The 18,696-nt window shown below is 37.3% G+C and overlaps 2 protein-coding genes across 2 annotated transcripts; one reads left to right on the top strand and one right to left on the bottom strand.

The window, feature by feature from the left end:
- Positions 1-2,700: 2,700 nt before the first annotated feature.
- LOC103990587 (uncharacterized) lies at positions 2,701-8,930 on the top strand. The gene is made up of 12 exons (XM_009409776.3): positions 2,701-2,846; positions 2,944-3,048; positions 3,890-4,012; positions 4,105-4,393; positions 5,172-5,290; positions 5,683-5,815; positions 6,895-6,971; positions 7,053-7,250; positions 7,337-7,526; positions 8,041-8,246; positions 8,444-8,538; positions 8,629-8,930. The coding sequence occupies exons 1-12, from the start codon at positions 2,817-2,819 to the stop codon at positions 8,744-8,746; spliced, it is 1,683 nt and encodes a 560-aa protein (XP_009408051.2). The 5' UTR covers positions 2,701-2,816; the 3' UTR covers positions 8,747-8,930.
- A 2,243-nt stretch (positions 8,931-11,173) lies between these two features.
- On the bottom strand, positions 11,174-18,696 carry LOC135678312 (NADPH--cytochrome P450 reductase 1-like). Its single transcript, XM_065190946.1, has 18 exons — positions 18,119-18,696; positions 17,972-18,031; positions 17,798-17,874; positions 17,663-17,720; positions 17,477-17,560; positions 17,349-17,385; positions 16,148-16,217; positions 15,786-15,980; positions 15,605-15,697; positions 14,743-14,971; positions 14,580-14,663; positions 14,353-14,504; positions 14,172-14,268; positions 13,416-13,565; positions 13,230-13,307; positions 13,021-13,143; positions 12,794-12,907; positions 11,174-11,602 (listed from the first exon to the last, which is right to left on the bottom strand). Exons 1-18 carry the CDS (start codon positions 18,452-18,454, stop codon positions 11,522-11,524), a joined length of 2,118 nt encoding a protein of 705 aa, XP_065047018.1. The 5' UTR covers positions 18,455-18,696; the 3' UTR covers positions 11,174-11,521.

Below are 18,696 nucleotides of genomic sequence, written 5' to 3'. Positions count from 1 at the left end.
GGAGAGGAGGTAGCAAGTAATATACTGGTGGCGCTGGAGGACCCTTGGAGCTGGTCAGGACTTAGACGTCATTAGAGATAAATCTAGGGGTAATTTCGTACCCCGGGGGTAGCAAACTGGTTGACGATTCAAGTTCTCAGACCGGTGCTATGATGCCACGTGTACGCGAAGCCAAACCTCAAATAGTGGGAGAATAGGGACGCGTACGACGAGTTGCGGGTCGGGTCGGACCGGGTCTCGATCCGGTAACGTGTTCGCAGGGTGTGGGTCCGCCCCGTTTCTCCTTCCAGGGGGCCAAAGCGGTCATTACCGTTGGATGGTACCGGAGGCCGTGATCGGACGGCCTGCGGCCACCGTGCGTGACGTGGTCGCCGATGTTGAGATGTCACCCACCACGAAGAAGGCAACGAGGCACGTGCCCCGCGGGGCCCAATCATGAATGCGTGCAATTGGTTGACACGAGCCAGTAATGTCCCCGTCCTCCGGTGCCGTTTCATTCTACGCAAGTAGCGACCCAGTCCATCGGATCACCGTTAACGCTGCTCAAACGCGAATCTTAAAGAATCGGTGAGAATGGACGTGTAACGAACTTGGAACGGTTCCAACCATGTCGCGTTTGCCGATAGGAAAGGAGAGGAGGCCATGAAACCGAGACATTTTGTACACGGAGATGGAAACTAATAGGTTGCCTAAACGTCACCTAATTTGAATTCGTAGCCTAAACAACGCGTGTCGATTGGACGTGCGAGCCTCGATTTCCGACTGCGTCGCTCGCACGAGACAGTGGGAAGGGCGTGTCGACGCCAAAAGTATTAGGTTGGAGGAAGCCAATTATGATCGACTCCGCATGTCACCGAGAAGGCACCCCTCTTTCCAAAACATTGATTAGGGGTGGCCGATTCAGCTTCCCATGATGGAGTATGTGGTGGTGCAATTGACTAATTAGTAAGAAAGATCAATAATAATGAATTAAGAACAATATGTATTTTCCGATAAGTCAACCTCGAACACCTTCTAGAGATTACGAAATTGTGCTCTTTTAGCTATATAACTGGATTGTTTGATTCGAATCGAAATCAAATTGGATGAAAACTAAAATCGAATTGGCTCGATGGTTTGGTAATTTTAAACTAAATTGGAATCGATCAAGCGTGATTCGATGTTGATTCCAAGTTTTATGCAATTGGAATAGCCAGTTCGATGATTAAAAGAAAATTTCCACCAGCTTATCTATTGACATTTGATCGATTTGGGCTCAAACAATCGAGTCCAACGATCGATGAAGGGGCAAATGACCAGTTTGCCCTCTCAACAATCATATAAATAATTATGTTCGGAGACATTTTGATTTTTATAATTAAAAATATAAAATTCTAAAAATGATAGATATGTCGCTTCCAAGTTAAATGACAAAAAATTCAAAAAGAATGATGTAGGTAGATTTGACATAAAAGTTTAGAAGATTTCCTAGGAATGTTCTTACCTAATGAAATTTTACACATGAATCATTTAAAAAAAAATATTTGATTGTAAAAAATTATTATGCAGGCTTCTTTATATCTACAGTTTTAGAATATGTGTGAAAGAATTTTAAAATTTTAAAAAAAGTTTTTAATGATGTAACATATATATTGTATAGTATTTATTATTCTATTGCATATATTTTTAATTATTTATATTAATATTGATTTACAAAGGATAATAATGCTATGAAATTAAAAATGGATAATTTTTTTTTTAAATATATATCGATTTATTTAATTGTATGTTTTTTTTATCCTCGTATTGGATTAGATGGCTTAAATAATTATTTATTCATTTTATTATCAAATTTTAGGAGTAGATATTGATATCGGTGGCATTATAGTTCTAACTTATTTGAACATTATAGTACTAACTATAATACTCCTAAATTAGTGAAAGCTCAAGTTTATGAACAATAGCAACGGAATGAAAATAAGAGATTATTCATAAAGAAAATGACATCCCATTGACCTATCATTCGAATCGATAATTGATTCCATAACGTTCGACACTAATAGTGATAATAATTAATTCTATTTATAAATTTACTCAATTTTAATTATTTTTTTTATTATATCTTTACACATTTATACACATCAAGTCATTATGAATTTACATCAATTTTAAAATTTTAAAAAATAATAATAAGTTTATAATAAGGGTCTACTAATAACCCTTATTAGTTTATAATAAGTTTGATACAAAATAACTGGCATCGCACACTTGTCTTGCTCGGTCAACGCAAACACCCATTTGTGAGACAACATAAAAATGATGGATAAAAATATAATTTTTATATATCTTTCTTGTTTAATGATTTTATTGATAAAAAGATAATTTCAACATATCTCACGTATATATTAAAAATATTATTTTTATTATTTTTATATATATCTAACATATGTTATTATATGTTATGTTTTTCGTCGATGCAACCGATAATTATTACAAATGAGATTATTTATTTTATTTTTAGAATTATAAAAATTTTAAATAAAGATATCACGATACTAATAATATTAAAGTATAAATATAATATGTAATTAGCTCGAAATTAATGCATTTGCCCTTATAAATTTCGACAAATCATTTATGTATCTTAAAGAACTAATATCACTGCTAAATTATCACGATTGAACCGTACCTGCGACCTCGCATGGATCAGAAAGGTCGTCGTCGGCCACGTGAGAGCCGAGCCGTTCCGGCTCTTTAGTTGGCTTGGTCATTTCTACAGACAGGTTGCAGGCTTGGGATACAACTTCCTTCTCGTGAGCTCTACGTCGTTCTTGGCGATGGATCCATCGCACTCCGACAGCGACGCCGTAAAACCCCAAATCCATTTCCTCCGTGTCCTTCCAGACCTTTAATGGCGATGTTTGATTCTCGTGCGGTTTCTCTCTGATGGATTCGGTTAAGCAGCAGAAGATGGACATGGATGCGGTGGAGCAGGCTCGAGAAAGCGAATTCCTTACCCTCTCCCTTCCACCTCTCGCCGAGGATGACCCGTTCTTTGCAGGGAAGAAGGTAAGAGCGGGTTGTTTGAGCTTTAGGGTTCGACAAGAATGAGCCGATTTGCTATCCTCTTCAAGGAACCTAGATTTCGTTGAACTGGATGAACGTCTTGTTCGGTTCAAGTCCATAATTAATATTAAATGGTAGGAAGAAGGATGCTTGTCGCACTGTGGATGGCGAAAGATGTTCCCCGCCTTTGTTGAAGAGGGAGAGAGTGCGTGTGAACTTCTAATACTGATAACAGAAAACATTCTTATATATATGTGAGCTCCAAACAAGGAGAGCATTTATCCTCCTCCGCTCTCAGCTCTCTCCTCTTCCTTTCCCCCTCTCCTGTTCTCTCATTGTGATCCTAAAGAAACGGCGTACCTAGTACCCGAGGTTCCCGCCAATGCAGGATCTATGAAGGGTCGATATACGCAATCTTACATTTAAATATATAAATAGGTTGTTTATGTGACTTAAACTCTGGTATCCTAGGTCGCAAAGGAGCAATCTTATCATTGTACCAAGGCTCGCCCTTCATGGTCTGCATCTCCTTTCCCTTTTTTTTTTTTCTTGTATCCCTGGTGAATTGCTACTTGACTTGAGGAAAGGAATTAGCGACCACTATAGCTGGATATGGTTGCTCAAGACGAATGTCATAACTAGAGAAAGATTCTATATGTTTCTTATAGTGATATCAAGTATTTAAATGTATGATATTGTATCAGTTTAACTTTCAGAAGAAAAAAAAGGTATATCAGTTGCTGGCATACTGTAAACTTGATTTGTTCAGGGTTTTTTTGTTATCATTTTGAATTATTAATTTTCTTTTTGCATGTTGATCAATCATTTGTTTGTCTGTGCCCAGAGGTTATTGAATGCTAGAGAACTAAAATTTAAGTTTCTGGTGCCATTGCATTCATCTGCTGAAGAGGTGCTCCAAATAGCAGATCAAATGGTTCAAACTGCAAGAATATCGTGCATGAATGAGGTGCAAAGGACAGTTTTTGATCTATTAATGCCATTTCTTTCTGAATTTATTATTCTTGAATGGTGGATTGATCCAGTTTCGTTGACTGTCAGAAAGAACTCTATTTTGCTGGAGATGATGATATTGGTCCTTTCAGTCCTAGAAATGAGATAGAGTCCCTTAACTTGATACTTGCAATTCTAAGCTCCTCGATTTCAAATGTCAAGGACAAGGCCGTGGAAGTTCTTCATCTGATACGTGATTCAACTATTGCCATGGTCAAATCTGTGGGTGATAGCAACATTCATAAAATGACTGCTACAAAATTCGGTACTGATTCTGAAGAGTTGCTATTGAAGTGGGGGAAAGATCATGGTGTGAGAACAAAGTTGAAGATAGCTTGTAAGTCTGCATTTGTGTGCTCCCTTTGAGAAATATACTTGACTTGGTGTTGGATATCAAATCAACAATTCACTTATTATAAGATAGCATATACTCCATTGTTGTCTGTGTATCAACAGTGTGAGAATCCATTTTGTTAACTCATGTTATGGCTTGTCAAACTGAAAGGAAAATTCTTAAAGACTTGAATTCCTGAGATGCATGCGAAAAATATGTTACGGCTTGTGATTGAATATGGATGTCTCAGAGTTCCATATTAACATCTAAATATCATTTTATGTTCCCATCACAGACAAGGCCAAGTAGAGGTCATAAATTTAGTTACTTGTTATGTTAGCATGAATATTGTCATTCTTCCAATATGTGTGTCAAATTCTTTTCAGGTGTACTTAGTGTCTTTCTGCTAAAATGTTTTGCTTAGCTCTTCTTACATTTTCCAACTTATTTGATGAACTTTGCTTACAATTTGCTGTGTTAATTGGTTTTACATTTTGGTAATATTTATCCAAGCTTACCAGCATAGATGAATACTATTTCTCATTTAAATTGTAAACAGCATTAATTCCATGCTTCTCAAAATTTTCACCCTCAACCAATCATGCTGATGGTCTCTCAAATTCAGAAATAGACATCTAAGATTTCGCAGAATCAAAAGAACATCATTCTTTTCTTTTTGATGCCTAATATTTTATTGGTCACTTTGTATAATATTGCAGTGCTACAGTGTTCACTTGGTTTTCACTTATGAAAAGATACCTTAGCTTCTACTTACCTACAGATTTTGAGGAAGCTGGAAGAGGAGCAGTGGCATCAGAAGATATGAGCAATGGGGTCATTGCTTTAGAAATTCCAGTCTCTCTTATCATATCCGAGGACCTTGTTTATAATTCTGATATGGTATGCTATTATCATTAGATATTACTTCATTGAACTTTCTCATCTTAATGATAGTTGATTAGAGCTTGTCAAACCCAAAAATCTGCAGCCTGATCGGCATTCAACCTGTTTCATTTACAAGATAGATAGATTCCTTATCGTCTGCCTGTCGCCAATAACCACAGCAAAATGAAGCTGGCTATGCTTCATAGACTAACTAGCAAAAGTTGAGCGAGTGACAAGTGACTTTCAATGGGAGCTTGCATACTACTGTATTTAGGGTGTGGAACTTTGTTTCATGTTTCTACATATCTGCATGTTCTAAAGAAAAAAAAAGTTATTTGCTGCTTCATTAAGTTTTTCAAAGTGTATCAATCTTCTATTACATTTTGATTTTATCATTGCAACTGCAGTTTGATGTATTGAAGAATTTGGATGCTATTACCTCTGATACTATGCTGTTGTTGTGGAGCATGAGAGAGAGATTTAATCCAAATTCAAAATTCAAGATTTATTTTGACACATTGCCTGAAAATTTTAATACAGGTATTTTTTACATAGTTGTTGATTTTGCAGTTTCTTGGTGATGGCCAACCAAGTTATGAAAGCAATTCTAGAATTTTTTGTACTACATCCAACAATCTTGGTTCTGCTGTTGTCTAATACTCTTTCAAGCATCTTAAACATTGAAATGATAATAGGTTACTTTGCTTGTTGAACACTTCCATTATCTGAATTGTTTGCTTTTATCTTTCTGGTATTTCCTTACTAGAAATCCAAGTTAAGTTCCACAAATTTGTTGAGTAAGTGTGGCTGATGGTTATTGAAAAGTAATGATTTTTTGGCTATAATAGAAAATGACCAACTGCATTATTATGGATAAAAGGTTGCCATTGTTCAAGTTGTCAGGTAATAAGTTGTTCTGTTACTTCAGTTGCAATTTATCTAATCCGGATATGTAAATTATTGTGCTTCAGTTCAAGGATTCATATTAGAGCATAACATCTTGTTTGGTGGATGGTGGGCATGTGATGGACTGTAGGTATGGTCCAGAGCTAATGCTGCCTGTCGTAAAAAAAAAATATTAGCGGCATAATAACAAAAAATAATTAATATCATATTTATACTTAAGAGCATTCCCGTTTCTACTCTCTCCTCCATGTTATAACTTATACATCTACTTGACATACCTTCTCAATATCATTATGTTCTGGGCTTGGAAATTCAGAGTTTTGCCAATAGCTGACTTATAATTGGAACTTGTTCTTTCCTTTTCTAAAATAATTATTAGTTTACTTGTCATCCACCAGGCTTAAATTAGTAGTCAATGCTATTGATGCATACAAAAGATTGCTGCACTCCTAAATTTCTCCTTCAGTGAATTCTACTATGAACTGGTTCTTTTGCTATATTCAGAATTGGTTGTTGCATTTAGTGTCTCTCTCCACCATGTCACGTTACAGTTTGGTGTATCATCTCTGATTTCTTTCAACTGTTATATCCCTTTTACTAATGTTGTCATTATATTTTGGATGTTTTAGTTAATCATTTTCCAACAGTTTGTTATGTGAACATATTTCTTCTATTTTCTAAGGAAACATAATTTTTTTGTTATTGTTCACCAGGGCTGAGTTTTGGAGTTGATTCACTTACTCTATTAGAAGGAACTCTGCTACTTGAAGAATTGCTGCAGTCTAAGGAGGTGCTCTATTTGTCATTCTTTTTCTTTTGGTGTGATGAAATGGCCAGAGTTCTTACTGTATCATTTGTTCCTCAATTTCAGCACGTACGCAAACAATTTGATGCCTTATTCCCAGCACTGTGTGATAATTATCCCGATATATTTCAACAAGAGCTATACAGTTGGGATAAGTTTCTATGGGCTTGTGAACTGTGGTACTCCAATGGCATGAAAGTGGTTTTTGCTGATGGAAAATTGAGAACCTGCTTGGTTCCTGTTGCTGGGTTCCTGAATCACTCTGTCTGTTATCTAAACTTTGAACGAGGCAAATTGCCTTCTCTTTTCCTTCTCTGCTGACATTTGGAAAAAATTACTTCTTACTGCAGCTTTGCCCACACATACTTCACTATGGTAGAGTTGACCCAGCATCCAAGTCCCTGAAATTCCCTGTATCAAGGCCATGTGAAGCAGGAGACCAATGCTACCTTAGCTATGGAAGCTTTCCTGCTTCACATCTTATTATGTTTTATGGTTTTCTTCCAAAAGGAGACAATCCTTATGATGTCATCCCTTTAGGTAATATTCTCACTATCTTTCCTTCAGTAAGCTTGTTTGGCGTAAGAATCTTTCTATCATAAAGTATGTACTTCATAATTTGTTAGCAGCTAATAAGATGCTTATTGTAATACTGTGTTGTGTTGCTTGATGATTGTATTTGAAGGTATCGGGTAGCTTAATTGGTAAAAACATTGACAGTTTATCGTAAGGTCTTAGACTTAAATCTCGCCTTCGCCACTTATCCTTTGCACAAAAAAAAAATAAAATGATATCAGCTGTTTCTTGTTGAGCCAAGCAGATTCATAGCACATGCATCCCTTGATATGTCCAACTGTACAATCTTCTCTCCATTTGCTTGCTTTATTTTCTTGGTATTATTCTTTCCTCAAACTAGCCATTCTACTAGCCTCCTGCCCTCGTTTTGATGTCATTGCAGGTGCAACCAACTTCTGGTACTTGGCTATCAAGGTGGTAAAAGTTTGTGCAAGATGAAATGTTGTTTCCTTAAATCCTTGTTTTGCTGTATTTGTAGACTTTGATGCCCCTGATGCTGAGGACGGAGGCAACCAGCTACCGACTGGTGAAAATGTCAGTGCAAGTCATATGGTTCGTGGGACTTGGCTATCGAAGGTTGACGAGGCTCATGCATATGGATTGCCTCCAAAATTGTTAGCTCATCTGCGTGCTTTGCTGAAAGCTGATTGTGCTGGACTTCCTCCTCGTACTCCAGAAGATGGAGTAAGACTTCCACTGTATTCATTAGCACTACATGTGCTGTTGTTTATGTATCATGCTTGGCATAGGTCCTAATCGTAGCTTTTTTATTGTGAGTTCTGGATCAAAAAGTGCATAGCACATTTTTAAACCCTTTATTTTAATTTGTGATGTAGTAAGAAGACACACCAATTATGATGGATTATTAAATCATTTTGCAGGTAGACAAAGATGTCGAAAGAAATGTGCTCGAGATGATTCTTTCTATTTTTGAGCCAATGTTGGAAGGAATATGCGTTTCTGATAACTTGGAGAGGTATACTTGCTGTATCCACCATATGTTTCACTTGATATTTTTTTTTCTTTTTTGTGTTTGGATTCTATATAGCATAATGTTTTCTTGCAGGAACAACTCTAGTTGGGATGTGAAGCTATCATTAGACTACAAGGATCTACAGAGAAGGATTATATCTTCCATCATAACATCTTGTAATTGTGGCCTGCAAATGTCGGAGGACATGTGATCACAGGACTTGGTCAATAAAGAACTGATGTTGGATCATAGAGAAGTGCCCAACGTTGCTGCAGCACTCTGGTAAATCCAAGCAGATTGTGAACATGGCACTAAAGGCTGGTTAGTTAAAATACGTGATTTATTTATTTTTTATCTATACTAATGGCATGATCGAAGTCTCAGTCTGGGAAATCTGAGCCATCATTCTTCTGCCTATGGCCTATGTTAAAGTTCAATTTGGGGGGAGGGCGGGGAGAAAAAGAAAGTAGGAGACAGGAGGAAGGCAGGAGAAGAAGAAACGGAAGGGACTAGGTCACAACGGCAACATTACAGGAGGAGGGAGTCGACGGAGATGATCGGAGGTGGTGGAGAAAAATAAAGATTGACCGGAGAAGAAGAAAGAGTTAGAGGTTGAGGTGGTGTTGAAGTCACAATCCCGAGGTGACGTATCTTGATCTTTAAACGTAACAAAAAAAATTATATTTGAATTTTTATAGTTATGAAAGTGAAATATTTAAATTTATTTACTCTAATATTATTAATTTTATCAATGAAAATATGAAAATGATGGACAAAGAGATAATTTTAATGTAGTAGTTATATTTTTTGTTTGATGGTGATGAATTATATAGTAGGGGGTCTGGATAGTTATTATGGATGAGGAGGAAGAGGATGATGTAGATGTCGATGTATTGTGTTTGTGTCAACATCGCTTGGTAACTATGTTTGCATCGACACAGAGTGATGTTACTTTGCATCTATGTCATCGTTGACAATAATGAGATGAAGGGCATTGTTGCTTTGCATTTGCATCGACATCAATACAGATTTCGAGCAACCAATTCATTGCTATGCATCTGCGTCGACGTCGTTCAGTAATTGCGTTGATATCGACGTAGATGCAGAGTGATGAAATGACCACTTGGTAATTACGTTAGCATCGATGTAGATGTCGAGTGGTCCTTTCATCATTCTATATCTACGTAAATGCTTATGCAGTTGTCTAGCAACGTCGGCACAAATGTAGAGCGTTAGTATCTACGTCATTCTCTTCATCCTCTCCTTTTGTCTCACCTTTCGTCGTCACTCTTCCTTTTCATCCTCAACAACCATTCGCAGCCTCTAGTAGCGTCGTCTTTCGTCACCATCGAAAATGTTATTATGACATTGAAATTATTTTTTTGCTCAGTATTTTCGTACTTTCGTCGATAAAACTAATAATGTTAAGATAAATGAAGTTAGATGTTTCACTTTTATAATTATAAGGATTTCAATATAAATTTTTGAAGTCTAAAGATTGGGATGTTAAAGAGGTCTAATTATAGAGAGAAATATGTAATTAGCCCTGTTATGTAAGTATAAGTTATTTGAATATTTTAAATATTATCATTACGAAGACAATGAGTATAGAGGTTTCTCGATTAAGAATATGATAGAAGAAAACAAAATATTTCTTAAATTAATTAAAAAAAATATCGTAGTCAATATCATATATTTGATTTGATGTGATTATGCTTTTTTATTTTTATAATTTATTAATTTTTATAATTTTATAATTTATTGTTTATCTTTGAAGTGAAAATGAATCAATAAATTAAGTTTTTCTTATCTTTTGTGTGATCGATGCCACATTTATTTTTCCGATAAAATGATTTTATTATCCACATTTCAGTTATTATCTTTCTCTTCTCTCTTATATTTGTTTATTATTAAAAAAATAGTCTCACTATTTGTCCTTATCAAAGCTATTGATTTAGCTAAGAATATTTGTAAGAATATTATTAAGAAAAAAAAATCAAAAATCAAAAATCAAATCAAAAGTATTATTTTATTGATATCATACATTTGATTTAATATGCTTATAATTTTTAAATTTTCTTTTTTATTCTTGTACTTGAGCCTATATATATATATATATATATATATATATATATATATATATAACATTGTATCAAACAGAAATGAATCAATAAATTAAATAAATAAAGCGAATCATTTTATTTATTTTTTTCAATAAAATAATTTCATCATCCATATGCCTTCTCGAGGGTTTACTACTTGAGTCGGAATAGGATAAATATCATTTTATTTTTCCTATTATCATTCATCTTTCTCTTCTTATCCTTTTATTTTTCCTAGTTTCATTCAATCTCTCTGTTCCTCTATTACTCGCTCGTCCTAAAATAGGAAAAACGGTTGATAGGAAAGGCAAAACAACAAAAAAGAAGAAAGCAAAAGTGGCCACATAAGAAAGAAGTTGACCTCCTACATTGGTCTATTTATTGCTAAGTTGACATTCATACCATCCAAGTCAGATTGTAATGAGATAACATTCATACCATCCAAGTCAGATTGTAATGAGATAACGATCGACATGGTCAATTTAGGAATTTAGGGGTCACCCATTCACAACACCATATCGAAGCACTATAGCAGCTGAATCCAACAAATAGTGTATCTCACTAATGTCACAAGCGCAAAGCGGAAGATAGTATACATCACCAGTATGGGTTTGCATTAATCTCACAGGTAGGCCAGTCCTTATCATTACACAACTTATTTCCCCAACAAATGAACCTAATGATCGGGTATAATAAATGAACAAAAATTCTCATCGGAAGGTCTAAAGAATAATCTCTTCTGTGGGAGGAAGAAGCAGTTTGTGAAGGCTAAGAGAAAGGGGGAAACATAAAATGTCTCTCGGAACCTTTTGACTTGGGAGGTTCCACATTTCTTGTACAAGTTTTGTGATGCTGATGAAGTGGGTGACATGGTTGGCGGTATCTCACCACACATCCCTCAGGTATCTGCCTTCGGTTTGCAGACTCTTCACCAAACTCTCTGTCTTGGAGCCATCAAGAGATCCCTGCGACAGAATCACATAAAGAAAGTTAGCTTTCCAGCATCAAAATAACCACATTAACTCTCAGCTTGGGGAAATTGCATATTTTGTTTGCAGATAATAAAAAATAGATACATTTGATAGAGATTCCAAAACATCACTGTCATGGAGAATTTGAACATCAACTCTCCCCCTACCCCACCCGAACCCAACAAGCTTCAGTCCATTTTAACTACCAATATTTCATGTCACTCTGGTTGTCTTCTTGACATAAACTACTGCTTAACCACCAAAAGTATCCAATCTTTTCATGATATGACTAGATTAAGTTCAAAAGGGGGAAACGAGTCTATGATTTTGCTTATCCCAAAATTGAGTAGTACCCCAAACAAGAAACTGGATCAGGTATCTTCATTCGGTTTGATCTTTTATGAAATATACCGCCAGAAAGCTCACCGTACTGAACATATTGGACATCAAATAAGTTGGTACGAATTGTTGTGCAGATTAAAAGCATGTAGCTTGATGTCTATAATCATTTTTATTATTTTTCAACAGTTGTTACTCAACTGTCAAATTCTTTTTCTCTTTTTCTCTCATGCATTCTGTCACTCAGGTGCTCCTCTCTCACATGCTGTTTCTTCTCTCCTTTACCAACTACTCTCACGCATTCGCTCACTAATGTGCTCCCCCTTTCCCATATACTGTTTCTTCTCTTCTTTGCCTACTCTCTCACGTTTCTTTCTAATCTCCATAACCTCCCCTTCCCCACCTCATCACTGCTACTGCCTCCTCCGCTCTGTAAAGTTGCCACCACCTCATCACCATTTCCTTTTACTGCTATACCTCTCTGCCTCTATCCCTCTCTTTTTTGGTCCAGACAACATCAATCCATATCGAGTCAGTATCATCTATTACTGGAACCATACCACCAGTCCAATTGCCAAGCAGTCTCAGCACAAGATTTTAAACCTTGACCCTAAGTACCTACGGCTTGACTCCAGGATGATAGTCTTAACATATAGAGATTTAAGGTTCTTAGTTATTCTAAAAATTTAGGTGATTGAGAATTTGAGATAAATTTCTGTTCATTGGCAGGTGCTTTAAACGACAAAAGGTAACCTGGCTTTTGCCAACTATTGAATTAAGTTGGTGACAAATTAGTAAGAACTCATAACGAATGCAAAAATTCAAGCACAGTTGTCGGGAATTTACCTGTTCTTGACAGATAGTATGAAGAACTTTGTGGACATCTCTAGCCATACCCTTAGCATCACCACAGACATAAACATAACCACCCTGGGAGATGATATTCCAAATGTCGGATGCCTGAAAATATTGTCATGTGCTTAAGGTTAAATAGAAAATGTGAAACTATAATTACAAGGGATGAAGAGACTCCAAAATTGAAATGAAAAAAGAATAGCAGACGTGTTTCTAACCTTTTCAGTCATTTTATGCTGCACATATTCCTTGATTGGACCTTCACGAGATAAGGCAACAATCAGCTCAGAGAGTATGCCGGTCTCAACAAAATTGTTCAACTCATCCTTATATATGAAATCCTGCAAAATTCACAGCCTCATCAGACGTTGAATAATACTGAAATTTCATTCTAAATTTTATTGGATGCATTATTATTTATAAGCACCATTTTGCTGTTTCTGCAACCAAAGAAGAGAATTGCACGACCGAGTTGCATTCCAGCCTCCTTCTGTCCCCACCGTTCCTAAAAATGACAAAATTCATGTCATCAAAACCATCATTCCACTGAGCATTTTTTTTCATTCGACTGAGAGCCAAAACGTATTTGCAGAAATGTCGCTCTAATAGAAACCTGCAAGAAGCCCCTGAAGGGTGCCAACCCTGTGCCAGGGCCAATCATGATTATAGGCAGAGAAGGATCAGCAGGCAGTTTAAAGTTTGACTGCCTCACAAATATAGGAGCCCAGCTGCATACTTGGCTCTCTTCCGATGGGACAGAATTCTGTAAAATAAAAGGTCACAGGATTAGATGAGAGGAAAATGAATCAAGTTATGATGGACAGCAGTAACAATCAGCAAACAGAAGTTGTAGAACATATTGGTTGAATGCCACTACAAAAAGCAATATGACATAAGATAAATCTTGCTTAAATTCTGAGATCGCCTTCAGTTTGATGAATTTCACTACTACCCCTAGAGTGTTCAATGAGTTCAACATAGGTCCTGCTTCAAGAGCTTTGATAGGTGCCATAACCATATCTTTATTTAAGACTTCAGTAAATTCATCATGTTCTCTGAGAAAAATTTGAATCAGCAGAAGTGGATCCGATCACCTACCATTGTTGCATGTGATACCATCCAGTGACAGCCATCAGTCTTATAAGCATCAAATATCATGTACACCCATGATGTTAAAATATAGTTAATGCACCACAGCATCCTTTTCTCAAAAAGAAAAATTGGTATATTTGTTGACATGACTCAAAATGACATTAAAAAATGAAAAAGAGAAAAACTATCTAACAAGAAGAAGCCAAGATTGACAGCACTTCAGATCAGTTATTCAATCAATTAGGTCAAGAAAGAAGGCTAAATATGGGGAAAGTACCTTCATCCAAGTTGAACAGACACCTTTGTGAATCCTCCCAGTTGGCATTCTTTCATCCACTAGTGCACATGTCACATGGATCCTAGTTGGTGCCATCCTGAAAGAGAAACAAACAATTAATCGGCTGTTACATGATACATCAACTGAAGCAACAAAGAAAAGGTAGGTAATTAATGATTACCTTGGAGAAGATGATATTGAATAATATCTAGGCTGCAATAGGGGAGCAATGGCAGCAAAAAAGACTCCTAGTGGAGGCTTCACAGAGGGGAATTCAGCCATAACTTCTAGGAGACTCCTCTGGCTAGCAACAATCCATCGAGAGTATTCATCCTGCATCAAAGCAGCTGAGTTTAAAATTCTTACCATAGCAATAGATTTGTACATGCTCTTAGAATGAATGCTAACCTTTCCAACAGGAGAAGCCAAAAATCTAAGTCGCTCAGCTTCATTGGGCTCTGAAGCATGTGCAGCTAAGGCAACCAATGCACTCTGCATATTTTGTACAAAGAATTCAGATACAAATGCAATGGAAAATGGACCAAACTCCAAAAGGGAAAGGTGAAGTCACCTTCTTGGGAGAATTTAGAAGATCAGCATATCGGGTCAGTGCAGTTCTTAAGGTGCACGGAGATGGGAACGGAGGTGATAAGGATGCTCGTCCAAGTGGGGTGCCATCCTCCTTGTCAGCATGAATTGAGAAATATGTGTCTGGTGAATACCCCAACAACCTTTCAGCCTCCTCTACAGTCTCAATACAATTCTCAGTGAATACACCGACATGGTCTCCTGTTTCATACCTAATGAAAAGGATGTTTTCCATAATGGTCAGCCAAAATCAAACCAGAAATTTTGGTTAATATTAAACTAGCAAATTCACCACTTTAATTGATTCAGTTACTCAGTTAAAACTAATATTCATCACAAAGGAGCAGACCAGAGGATAATTCATATTTTTCAGTGCAATTATAAAAAATGTGAAATTAATATGACTAGGAAACATGCATGTTCATTTAGCAAAATTGAGATCAGTTCTTTAAAGGTACTTAAAACCATCAAGCAACTAACAGAAAAGGACTAGCCAAGTAATTAAAAAAGCACTGCCGTTCTTCTACCAGTCTCTACCTGAATTTTAAAAATTAAACAATACTTTCCAATTTAATTCTAGTTTAATGAATCATGTGGCAACTGTATTAACATCCATTAACTGATGCTTCAGACAACTGAGCAGAAGAACTTAAGCTTTTTCTTTTTTAACAAGATGCTTGGACAAACAACATAACAGAATAGTAATACAAGTTTATTAATGTTTAACCATGTAAATTAGCACATCAAATATATTACGCAAATCACACAAAACCCTTGCATATAACTGTACAGAAACCAATGAGAAGCAATGCTTCACACAGCGTACCAACTAGAAATAAACTTACCTTAGACCAGTTCCAGCAATGTCAAACTCCAAATGTGTGCAGGACCGATCCGAAGCAGGCGTATGAAGCTCCCGCCGCACAGCCACATTAGACCTTGAAAAACCATGTGTCAGTTATGCTTTCCATCGGTTAGTTGGTCCTGGTGTTGCTACATTGAACTTGTAAATAAAAGCATCTCTACCTGCATGGATGTTGCATATCATGAACAGAATGGCCATTTGCAAGATTCCAACTCTTGTCCAGGTACGAAGCATCTTCAGTCTTGATAAAGACAACCCTGTATTCAGGAATAGCAGCTGTGTAAGGAGTACTTGCACCCGAAACATCATTTTCATCCCGAAGCAACTGATCCAACTCTGGCCAGAGAAGTTCCCTCCTGGAAATGTGGAAATGCATCTCCAGTGTTAGAAAGCAAACAATGAACTAAGAAGTATAACAAAAGAGAGATATAATGATATTTTTGGAGGTGTGGGGAATCTCAGGACTACAGCCAAGGGTTAAAAATATGATGAATCAGCATAAGATTTTGCCAATACATCATACCATGCAGTGAAGTCATCCTCGATACATCGATCATCATCTCCCAGCCCCAATGGGATAATACGCTTCCCACCTATAGCAAGAGAGAAAAGAAGAAAACCCGAGCAACATCAGCTTTCAGTTCCATAATTGAGTAAAAGGTATATGTATATTTATCATGCACTGAAATGACAACTGGGATGTCATTAATGACAAAAAGAATGGCACTGCCCTTTAAATGAGTCCGAAAACCATTATAATCCATTAAAACATTGAAATAGTTAAAGCTATAAAGAAAGAATAATATAACAGAAAACAATGAGAAAATAAGCAAATGCTGACCAAAAGACCATCATAGGATAAAAAAAAATAGAATATTTAATTTGAAGAAAATGCTCTGAGTCAATAGTTATGCTCCAGTTATAAACTAAAAAACAAAGGTGGTTTCTGAACATGTACAGTAATGTCAAATAAAAAACTTATATTTGATCAACAAAGATGACATTACATAGAATCCATCGTATTGCATCTAAATTTGTCATGATAGCTGCCAAGAGGAGACAATGGTGATGACAAATGATAATATATTCATCTAAATTGTAACAGCATGTTGACGGCAACGACTCCAAACCTTGTGCGTTACCATGAGGGATAGACAGTTTAAAACTTTTACCAAAGCGTTCAAAAGCAAACAACTTTAGATCATGGTCACTCATACACACCTACCAGCTTCCCCTTTTATATTTGACAACAAAAAAATAAAAAATATGCATACATATATATTTTAGAGCTAAACAGAAAGTAGTTATTGGTTGTAAATAAAATATGTGATGCTAACATCAACATAGAAAAACATGTCAACATTCGGCAAACAGAGTAATTTAGCAAGTGCCCATCATAAGAAAAATTAATACCTCCTGCACAACTGCCAGCTAAATTCAGATACCTAGAACTTTATTTAGTAGCTCTAATGACTGACAATGACAAATCAATATGCACATGATCACAGGCTAGACATCTTTTACGGTCAAAAATTAGTTTCAAAAGGAGCAAGTTACTATTAAGTTAATCATCGACAACATTAGGTGCACCGGAATGATGAGCATCAGAACAAATATCAAGTAACGGACAAAAACAAACAAAAAGTCTATTAATCAAGTAAGCAAAACACAGAATAAGATGAATTCAACTGAGGAAACACACATGACTGGTCAAAAGTATATACCTTGGTCAGAGAGCATCTCATCAACCACCTTAGCGACCTTTTTGTTGCAAGAATATATTGCAAAAAACATGTCAGCCAAGATATTTGCACAAAAAAGATGATACACTACAATTTAATCACAACCGAACCTTATTGAAATGCTCATATTGCCGGTTGCCCAGCCCGAACACAGCAAACTGAAGATCTTTTAGCCAGTGTCCTCTCTCTTTCCCCTGTAATCAACCAACAATCCATGACCATATCAGGAACCCACAACCAAATATCACTATGGGGACAAAGATTAACTTCGTGCAGAAATTGGTCTGTTCCCCAACCTCTGTAAACCATTTGTAGAACCGGGCAGCATTATCGGTTGGCTCCCCATCTCCGTATCTGTAACAGAAGAACGAGGATTGGTCAACCAAAATAAGGGCGAATTCACATCCAACAGGTAAATAGTCTCAACTTACGTGGCCACGAAGAACAAAGCTAAGGTCTCTTTTTTCATCTTCTCCTCGTATTCATCATCGTCAGCAGCATATTCGTCCTATAATTATGAGCTGATCGTCAATATCAAGTTATGAAAGATCAAACACGCACATTAATTCTGGAATTGTCTCAATAGTAGGGAGTAAGGTCCAAACCAAATCAACGACTTTAAACGATGCATTATTGTATCGGGCTGTCGCTTCGTCCACCAGCGCCTGATATGGAAGAGAAGGCAAGGGAAGATAAGTAAAACGAAAGATGAAAACATTTTCAAATCGAGTTGTCGGAAACCAAATCCTAACCTTAGCGAACCCCTCGGACGTCCCGGTCTGCGTACCAAAGAAGACGCTGACCTTCTTCTTCCCGTCGTCTGCCTCCGCCGCCGGTCGGACCCTCACCGCCAGCGGTTTCGGCGGTTCCACGAGCTTCTTCTTGCCGCCCGATCGCCGCAGGAAGAAGATCAACGCGCACCCGACGAGCACGGCGACCGAGGTGCTGACGATCATCAGGATCTGCCGGTCCTCCCCGATCATCGCCGCGGCACCAGCCCCCGGCGGGAACCCGTCTCCTCGGAGTGATCCCTCGAGGATGGCCGACAACAGATCGATCGGCGACGGCTTCCCTGTTCCCGTCTGCATGGTGGTGGATCGAGCGAGAAATCCGAAGCGGAGTCCTCCAAGTCTCTCTCTCTCTCTCTGTGTGGGAGCGTTGGGGAGAGAGAGGGAGAGAGCAGCGAAGGATTGGTGGGGTGGAAGCGACGGATCGAGAGAGGGCAGTGCTTATAACGACGGCCTTCACCTCCTCGACTCCCCACCTACCCCTCGCCCTCCGGGGGGCATTGTGGCGCCGGTGGAAAGCACCGCGAAGTAGACAAAATTCC

The sequence above is a fragment of the Musa acuminata genome, chromosome BXJ1-7 (genome assembly GCF_036884655.1).
Source record: "Musa acuminata AAA Group cultivar baxijiao chromosome BXJ1-7, Cavendish_Baxijiao_AAA, whole genome shotgun sequence".
NCBI lineage: Eukaryota > Viridiplantae > Streptophyta > Magnoliopsida > Zingiberales > Musaceae > Musa > Musa acuminata.
This window is presented reverse-complemented; position numbering and strand designations above follow the sequence as displayed.

Bases quoted from the DNA above. Each gene is read 5' to 3' on its own strand.
- LOC103990587 (XM_009409776.3), top strand. From the start codon at position 2,817: ATGGATCCATCGCACTCCGACAGCGACGCC. The intron at 3,049-3,889 runs GTAAGAGCGGGT...GTCTGTGCCCAG, and splicing joins CGTTCTTTGCAGGGAAGAAG to AGGTTATTGAATGCTAGAGA. The intron at 7,251-7,336 runs GTCTGTTATCTA...TTCTTACTGCAG, and splicing joins CTGGGTTCCTGAATCACTCT to CTTTGCCCACACATACTTCA.
- LOC135678312 (XM_065190946.1), bottom strand. From the start codon at position 18,454: ATGCAGACGGGAACAGGGAAGCCGTCGCCGATCGATCTGTTGTCGGCC. The intron at 18,032-18,118 runs GTTAGGATTTGG...CTTCCATATCAG, and splicing joins CGTCCGAGGGGTTCGCTAAG to GCGCTGGTGGACGAAGCGAC. The intron at 13,144-13,229 runs GTGCTTATAAAT...TGAATTTTGCAG, and splicing joins GTTGCAGAAACAGCAAAATG to GATTTCATATATAAGGATGA.